This window comes from Vanacampus margaritifer, chromosome 2 (genome assembly GCF_051991255.1).
Source record: "Vanacampus margaritifer isolate UIUO_Vmar chromosome 2, RoL_Vmar_1.0, whole genome shotgun sequence".
Taxonomy (NCBI): domain Eukaryota; kingdom Metazoa; phylum Chordata; class Actinopteri; order Syngnathiformes; family Syngnathidae; genus Vanacampus; species Vanacampus margaritifer.
In genome coordinates, this window is record NC_135433.1 from 28,997,007 (window position 1) to 29,006,103 (window position 9,097).

At 40.5% G+C, this 9,097-nt stretch overlaps 1 protein-coding gene across 2 annotated transcripts in view; it reads left to right on the plus strand.

Annotated features, from left to right (window-relative positions):
- The first annotated feature begins 8,483 nt into the window (after positions 1-8,483).
- The window catches only part of LOC144044490 (epidermal retinol dehydrogenase 2-like), a 23,517-nt gene continuing 22,903 nt past the window's right edge, over positions 8,484-9,097 (plus strand). For both annotated transcript variants that reach the window (XM_077558937.1, XM_077558936.1), the window contains exons 1-2: positions 8,484-8,589; positions 8,900-9,097. The exon at positions 8,900-9,097 is cut by the window's right edge and continues 142 nt beyond it. In XM_077558937.1, the coding sequence (XP_077415063.1) occupies positions 8,919-9,097 (179 nt within the window). In that variant the 5' untranslated portion in view covers positions 8,484-8,589; positions 8,900-8,918. The remainder of the gene's footprint in view (positions 8,590-8,899) is intronic.

The following is a 9,097-nucleotide window of genomic DNA, read 5'->3' on the forward strand; positions in this document are numbered from 1 at the left end:
TGTCTTTATAGTCTATGGAGTGTATGACAACTATAGCCACATAAATGCACTATAATTAACTCATTCACTGCCATTGATGGCTATAGACGTCAAAAATTCATTTAAACTATTTTTATTAGTTTAACATTTTTTCCCACTCTTGTTAACAAGAGTTTGAAAACCTAGAATGTTTTTATTGTATTAAAACAGATATAAAAATTGGGATTAATCGTGAGTTAACTAGTGAAGTCATGCGATTAATTACAATTAAAAATTGTAATCGCCTGACGCCCCTAATTTTTAAAAATCTTTTCTTAAATTAAAAAAAAGTTTATTCATTTTTATTTTTTTAAAGAAAAGATGATTGAAAATTAGGGGCATCAGGCGATTAAAATTTGTAATCGTAATTAATCGCATGACTTCACTAGTTAACTCACGATTAATCACAAATTTTACATCTGTTCTAAATGTACAAAAAAAAATCTAGGTTTTCATACTCTTGTTAACAAAAATGGAAAAAAATGTTAAATAGAAATAGTTCAAATGAATTGTTGACGTCTATAGCCGTCAATGGCAGCGAATGAGTTAATATTTACCATAAAGCAATGGATATTAGTAGTGTTTACAAATACGCACACAAGGAAAACATTTTATACAATATTTCTACTTCTATTTCTCTCCCAATCACACCAACAATCACATACATCCATAAGTCAAAAAACATATAGGCTGAATTATTCAGAGATACTGCGAAGCACAATTTTGTGGGGCATATGCCAATTCAATGTATCACTGTGCTAAAAAATAAAATATTTAGCATTTTAAAATAAAGAATTGCTGCTTTTAACAAGAATTTTGTTTCATCCAATTTTGAGTTTGCTATGCATTGAAATACCAGTTATGAGGCAATGTGGATTTCTACCCTAAATTCTGGTGGTTCGTCAGAAGACTCACCTCAGAACAAGGTAAAACAGAGTTTCTTGTCATTGTGCCTGTCTCAGACAATTCCATACATCTTGAACGATCACAAGATATAAACAGTTTATATAATTCACATTTCTTAAATACACCACTCACAAAAAGTTAGGGATATTTGGCTTTTAGGTGAAATTTATGGAAAATGTAAAAAGTTCACGCTACATCATGAAAGTAGGACATTTAAGTAGAATTATGCACGGGTGATTTCCTCATCTCAAACAATTGATTGAAACAAAAGTTAACAACAATGGTGGGTACACCACAACATTCCACTTGATCATCTATTACAGTTTGACAACGACATCTCATGCTGTTCACAAGTCGACTCATTATCTGCTGAGGCATGGCATCCCACTCTTCTTGAAGGGCAGCCCTCAGCTCATTGAGGTTCTGGGGTGCGGAGTTTCCAGCCTCCAGATGGCCACTCAGCTGATCCCACAGCTTTTCAATAGGATTCAGGTCTGGAAAAAGTACAGGCCTTTCCATATGAGGTGCACCAGTTTCCAACAGCCGTTCCCTGATGATGCCACCTCCATGAGCTGGAGCATTGTCGTCCATGAAGATGAAATTAGGCCCGTGTTGTTCATGGAAGCGCACAATCATTGGATTGATGATGTTATTCAGGTAGTATGGGCTTGTCACTGTACCATTCACAAAGTGTAGGGCAGCTCTGTACCGACTGGACACACCTGCCCACACTGTAACAAAAAGCTTATCTGGTGACGTCTCCAAAATCGTTGCCAGCCATCATTTCTGCTCAACGTGAATCGACTTTTATCAGAGAACAGCACTGAGGCCCACTAGTCCCTCATCCAGCGTAAATTCTCCCTGGCCCAATGGCGGAGGAACGTGGTGGCCACGGCCACCCCATCTCCCCGGCCATACCCCACCCTGGATATATACTGGATATTCAACAATATTGTCAATGGCTACTACATAATTAATATCTTAGACCCTGAAGCAGATAGAAACATAATACTTTTTTTTTTTTATTGTAAACCTTAAAAAAAAAAAAAAAATCAACAAACAACTGTGTCGCATTGGCGGGTGTGTTTTTGGACACAGTTGTCATGTTGCCTGAAAGTCAGCCTATGTTAATGCTATGTTAGTCCATGAAAAGGCATAATTTATCTGTTTTTGTTATTCATTTATTTGTATGTTTAATGTTCAGTGTTTTGAACAAATAAATGTGTGTAAAATCAATTTTTTTTCTTCTTTTTTTTTAGTTCGTCATGAATTTTGTTGTCTGGTTTCCTTTTCTACTTATTGTGTACAGGTCAGTAACTGACATTTGCCTTATTGCCACCATGTGGCAGAAAGTTATTTTGTAACTGAGCAACTCATTGACAATTGTAACAGCTCCAATGCATTAAATTCATAAGTCTGAAATTCTTTTATGCAGCCCACTAGTCGGTGCTCGCTGCCCAAGGTCGGCATGTGACCGGTGTAGCTGCATGGTTAAGAACCACTTATTTAGACATTTCAGATATGAACTTATGGCCACCCCTATATGAATAATGGTTTCACCCTGGCCACCCCAATAAAAAAATTCTGGCTATGCCCCTGCCCTGGCCCTTGCAAGACGATGACACCTGTGCCTGGTGGTGCGGTCAAGTACCCTTGCAGGTCGTCTAGCAAGCAGAGCACACTGATGTAAACAGTTTCAAATGGTCGTCTGACGTGACACTTGGGTGCCTCTCACCTCCCTTCAACATGCCTGGAGTTGAGTGACATTCAACATCCGGCTTCTCAGGACATTGTTCACAATGTAGCGGTCATCAGCATGAGATGAGGCCAAAGGACGTTCACTTCTACTTCTTTCGGTGACTCTTCCAGTCTCTCAGTATCTCTGTTGCAACCTGCTGATGACACTCCTTGACACTCTAAGCTTAGTGGCCACTTCAATGTGAACAGCATGATGAGGAGGACTTTTTTTTAAAAAAAAAAGAAGCTCTTATTGAACCAAGACATTTGTTGGTCGATTCAAGGATCAAACACCTTTTGTGAATTTTGGCATTAAGCTCCACGTTAAAGAACAGCAACTTTTGCAAAAAATACTGAAAATTTAGGTCACCTTAAGTTACTTGTAAAGGTTTGAATGCCTTTCAGGCTCGTCCTGAAATTTCACCTAAAAGCCAAATATCCCCAAAAAATGTTAGTAGTGTATATATGGAGTGTTCACAAATACAAACAAACAAAATAACTATAGGCCTACATACAGTTAAAATGAATAAACTATGACTACTTTCTTGATTCAGCAATTGACTTTTTTTTTTCCATAAAATTAGGGATTGTCTTCCATTTGACAATCTCAGTTCCTTTGGTATAGGCCTTAAGGCACCCTAAGACACTCTGCGGATGAGGTGGCTTCTGTCCTCATTGACATTTTCAACACCTCTGCCACATGCCACCCTGTTTAAATCCTCCACCATTGTCCCAGTCCCTAAGAAGCCACAAATTACAGTTTGTATGTGGGTGATTAGGTGTATGTGCGTGCGTGCGTGTGCTGAAGAGGTTAAATTTTATTCCTCTTTTGCGTGTTCCAAAAATATGAAGACAGATTTTTAATGTAAGAAAAAACACCTTTGCAAAAATGATTTATTTATTAAAAACAGAGATCTCCGGACATTGGGGCCGACCCTGAAACATCACGTAGGAGGGTGAATTTTCAGAGTGCCCATTGTGCCCCCTCCCTTGCGGAAGAGGCTTCTTATAGTATCGAGCTTGGAAAGTGAAACGCCTTTTTAAAACACGTTTTACAACAGATTTGCAGCTGTGCCGGTCTCCAGACAAAATATACTTCTTCGGGTACTTTTCTCACAACAACATCTCATAAACAAATTGAATCAGATTTAAAGTGGCCGTGAGCGATGATGCCAGCAGAGTCAGTGTGTGCGTGGGTGTGTGTGTGTTCGAAGCAGATTCTGTTCTCAAGGACCAAATGTGTTTTCGCACAGAACACTGAGAAGGAATTTTTTTAGACCAAACAATTTACCAGCTTAGGTTAAGGTCAAATTATACTGAGTTCAACACTATTTCACCTACTTTACACATCTATAAGACATTTCAACATGGTTAATATATGAAATAAAGAATTAAAATGTTAATAATGTCTAACAGTGCGTGCGTGCGTGCGAGTGAGTGTGTATTCATTAGTTCACCTAAAACCTATTGAAAAAAAAATCCCATACTGTTCACCTAAACCGAACACTTCCAGCCAGAGTCGTGAGGCCGTCAGGAAACCCAAGGAAGGACCAAAGAAAAGAAAGGAAAGTGAAATCCAGCACCGACCAGACACCACCTACCAGGCCACCAACCAGAGTCCTTCACCAACCCCAGAGACATCTAAATTTCAACAAATCAGGGAGACCTCAAGAGACCAAAGGAGAGACTGAGGAAAGGAAGGAAGGACAGACGAAGCAGAGTGAGATCCACAGACACCAGCCTCCATCGATTCAATGACCTGAGGAAGATTGTGTCTGAGTTTCGATAGATGCTGGTGTGGTCGATCTGGCATGCATGAAAATCTCCACCAAAGAGGGGAGCCGTCGACCCCCGCCAGGACAGAGCAAGCGCAACACCTCAGGGCCCCCCAGGCCGCGGCAGCGCCAAAGGACGACCCCCGGGCCCCGCAGGGGCCACCGGCCGGAGAGCAAACCCAGGAGCAGGAGCGCCCCCCAACCCCAACGCGGCCCGCGCCCCCAACCCAATGCAGCAGGATGGGGCACTGCAGGCCCATCAGGAACCCCACCGGCCCACAGCCCCCGCTCCCGTTGTGAGTGACAGACAGTGTATGTTGAATGCGCTGGGATTGTGGAAGCAGCATTAATAAAAGTTCCCTGTGAGTGGGATAACACACAACCGGCCAGTTTGTTTGTCAGTACAGTCATTCAGAGACAGAGCCAACTGTAATGTTTGGGTTCTGTTTTTCCTTGTGTGTCTCCTTTGATCTTGTTAAGTGTAATCCAATGGCATGGGTGTGACAATGACTCGACGCAGACAGAGGGGAGACAGGAGACTAAATACACACACACTAACGCCACAACAAAACACACCTGGGGCAAGACACAAGTGGCTGAGGGCACTGATTGGTTGACACGAGGAAGGGCAGGATTACACTTAACAAGACCAAGGGAGACACACAAGGAACAACAGAACCCAAACATGACACCAACTGAAACACCCAACTCCCTTGATAGGTGAATCACAGAATTGCATCCTAACTGGTCCCCAGCCAATCTCAACCCTTGTTTCACTTCTTGCCCAAATTCCCAGCCTCCCATTGTCAAACTCTGTTGTCAAGCCACTTCATTAAAGTAGTCGCAGTGATGTCCATTTCTGTTGTGGTGATTTGTAATTGTGTTGTGGCTATTTGCAGTTATGCGCTTGCTTTTGTTCTCTCCATTGCACTTTGTTGGCTACCATATGGTGTCCTCTTCAGAAGCTCTTCACCTATTCCCAGACTGCCCATTGTGAATCCTCATCTCTGAAAAGCGTTCTCCTCAAGTATCTGTTTTGTACACTCTTGTTGGACTGCAGTAAATTCGAATTTTGTTTGAGATCACGTCTGACACGATTCAAGTGGGGAACCTGAAAGCCTAGTTTTCTACTTGAGTGTGTTTGAAATTCCCATGGTGGCATTGTCTACATTACTGTTTATCACGTTTCTTTGAGGTTCATTACTAACTTTAGAATGTCCACTCACCACTGTGAATTCTTGAGTAGGATAGCCAGCTCGAGCCACTCGAAAGGCCAGTCACTTCACTGGTATACTTTTATTTTATCTTATTTTTTATTTACTATGTAAAGGAAACTATTGGGATTATTACCTTCATATACAGTATTTGTGCCATAATTACTCTGAACAATGCTGAATCCTAATGCTCGAACAGAGTTTGGTAAAACTTTTTTTTTTTTTAATCAGCTCCTCTTTTATGTTATGCATGGAATATGCTGTTGAAAAGTTGCAAGGTAACTGATTTTCTTGAAACACTTTTTAATCCAAACTAAGAGTTTTTGAGAAAAATTCCACAATATGCACTTGTTTTTCTTAATGTCTTTGTAAAATTCTGTGTTCAATATGTAACTCCATGTTTCTGTTTGTTGAAAAAGAGGGTTTTAATCTCAACAGGATATTTCCTAAAAAATATATATATTTTTTTTAAATTAAAAAAAATACATTTACTTTGCTATAATATAAATCCAATTCAAAAAATGTTGGGACACTATACAAATTGTGAATAAAAACTGTTTCAGTATTTTGTTCAGAATAGAACATAGAGGACAGGTCAAAAGTTTAAAATGAGAAAATGTATAATTTTAAGGGAAAAATATATTGATTGTAAATTTCACGGTGCCAACAAATCAAAAAGTTGGGACAGGTAGCAATAAGAGGCTGGAAAAGTCAATTGCACTTATAAAAAAAAAACAGCTGGGAGACCAGTTACCACTAATGAGGTCCATTGGCAACTTGATTGGAGTATAAAAAGAGCTTCTCGGAGTGGCAGTGTCTCTCAGAAGCCAAGATGGGTAGAGAATCACCAATTCCTCCAATGTTGCACAGAAACATAGTGGATAAATATCAGAAAGGTGTTTACTAGTGAAAAATTGCAAAAAGGTTGAAGTAATCATCATCCAAAGATTGAGAGAATCTGGAAAAATTTCTGTGTGTAAGGGTCAAGGCCGAAAAATCATACTGGATGCCCATGATCTTTGGGCCCTTAAACGGCACTGCACCTCAGGAATGCTTACTGTGAGGGAAATCACAGAAAGGGCTCAGCAATACTTCCAGAAAACATTGTGGGTGAACACAATCCACCGTGCCAGCCGCCGTTGCCAGATGAAACGCCACAGTACAAAGAAGAAGCCATTTTTTAAAGCAGACCATGAAGCGCAGGTGTTTCTCTGGGCCAGGGGTCATTTAAAATGGAGTGTGGCAAAGTGGAAACCGGTTTTGTGATCAGAGGAATCACGATTCCAAGTTCTTTGTGGAAAACTGGGGCGCAATATCATGCTGACTAAAGAGGACAAGGACAACCTAAGTTGTTATCAGCACTCAGTTTATAAGCCTGCATCTGTGACACTGAAGAACTTTCAGAACAACAACGGTCGCAACATTTTGATGTCTTAGAATCGTAGTGTACTCTCTGATTATTGTGAGAAATGTGGCCGAAGCTCACTAAACTTGTGCGCTGTGTGTGGGGATTGGTGGCTAGCTTCATGAGTGGCTAGGTTTGCAGATCCGTCTAATGCAGTAAGCCGTCCTCCCACCCCATGGGGAAGGCCGGCTTTCGTTTGCAGGTGAATGTGGGCCGGTGTTTGGTCATATCCTCTTCTGTGTCACTTGCCGGATGATTGCTTCTATTTGTAGAAACAGACCTCAGAGTGAGCATTTCTCTTGTTGTTGTTGCTCATTTAGATTGCCATTCACATTTACATGTGACACACTGAAACATTGCCAAACAAAAACATCCCGTGCCCCTTGCCACCACATTGACATCACTGAGCAATCAAGTACTGTAAGTGGCTAGTTATCAACTAATGTTTTTGTGTGTGTTAAGCAGAACTCTTTTTACTTACGTTTTACATCAAGTCACCACTGGATTATTTACACAAAAGCAAGCATCCATAGAGATTATATCACATTGACACTCGTTAAATCAGCATCTTATCACCGATCTACAAAATTGCACCTGTCAGTTGATAAACTGGTTCGGTGCAAAACATCACCAAACATAAATATCCCCATCCTTACCTCGAAAACGTAGTTGAACATGATTATAACTTTAATATTAGAAACCAATGCTACATGTTGGTGAGCAAATGTATGCCATGCCAACACTACAGCTGTGCTTACTTTTTGGCTTGACATGACAGTGCTTCAGCCACCACTTCAAATTGGTTATTTTTATCTTGCCAACCTACCATCCAAGTCACTGGCTGAGTAACGTATGTGCCAGTGGTTCTAACTTTAATTACAAACATGTGACTAAAGTAGGAGCCAAATACATTTGTCGGTTCTGAAAGACCAGAAAAACATATCAGTTGGGCGGGGACTTACACTTCTGACCACTTTTTGAGGGCTCTCTATTCATCTTTAGTCTTGAGTATTTCTCAATTGTAAGTGGCATAATATATTGAATAGAATGTGGAAAAGAGGGACTGCTGTGCAAATTATTCTACAGGTTGCCTCCTTTTATTATTATTAATTATTATTATTATCATCACCTGAACTGCACTGGCAGCACATGGGCGAGAGGACAGCCACGTCCCATTGATCGCATTGCATTGTGGGACTAGTAGTATCATCACGCCGAAACGTTACTAGCTAGTTAGACATAAAAATAAGATCAAAATAGTCAATAGCATAAGTGAATCACCATTTGGGTGCTTTTCATGGACACAAGAAGACGTTTAAAGTCCAAATTTAGGGGAGCTTTCGCTCAGTGACAGGTTTATGAGAAGTTACTAACAAGTCACGTGACTTGTCTGACACCTCCCAGTTGTGTTCCGCATACGTAACATCCTGAAGTTACACGCCCTGAGGCTACATAAACAAACGGTACTATGGGTTAATGAGCCCGACTAGAAGTTTTCAGTTATACCCCTGCTCCAGTTGTGCAAACATCCACGGTACGTTAACAGACTAACACGAACTTGTTCGTTCTAACGTCTCTCTGTATTGTTTTTGCGTTTTCAGGCTTCGAATTTGTGTGTGCAAAGCGTGTTTCCTTACAGTACGAGCGGAGATACTGTAAAATATGCTCGTTGTCGGGATGTTCATGTAATGTAGACGTATAGTGCTAGCGTAATATCAATTAAGAGTAGTCATATTAACGCCGTTTGTCTCTTGTTTTTATCACCTCTTTTCATAGTAATTGAGTCTTTGTTCATTATTAGTTCTAACTTGTGTCCGTTGTTCTTCTTTTCATCCATGTTTTAGACCAGTCTATCACTTAAAAATGAATTTCTTCCTGGAAACCATACAAGTCATCCTGTTGTCCATATGGTACAGTGTGGAGTCTTTCATTTACTGCTTTATACCCAAGAAGAGAAAGAACATATCTGGTGAGGTAGTTCTAATCACTGGGGCAGGCAGTGGAATTGGTCGTCTTATGGCCCAGGAGTTTGCAGCTCACAG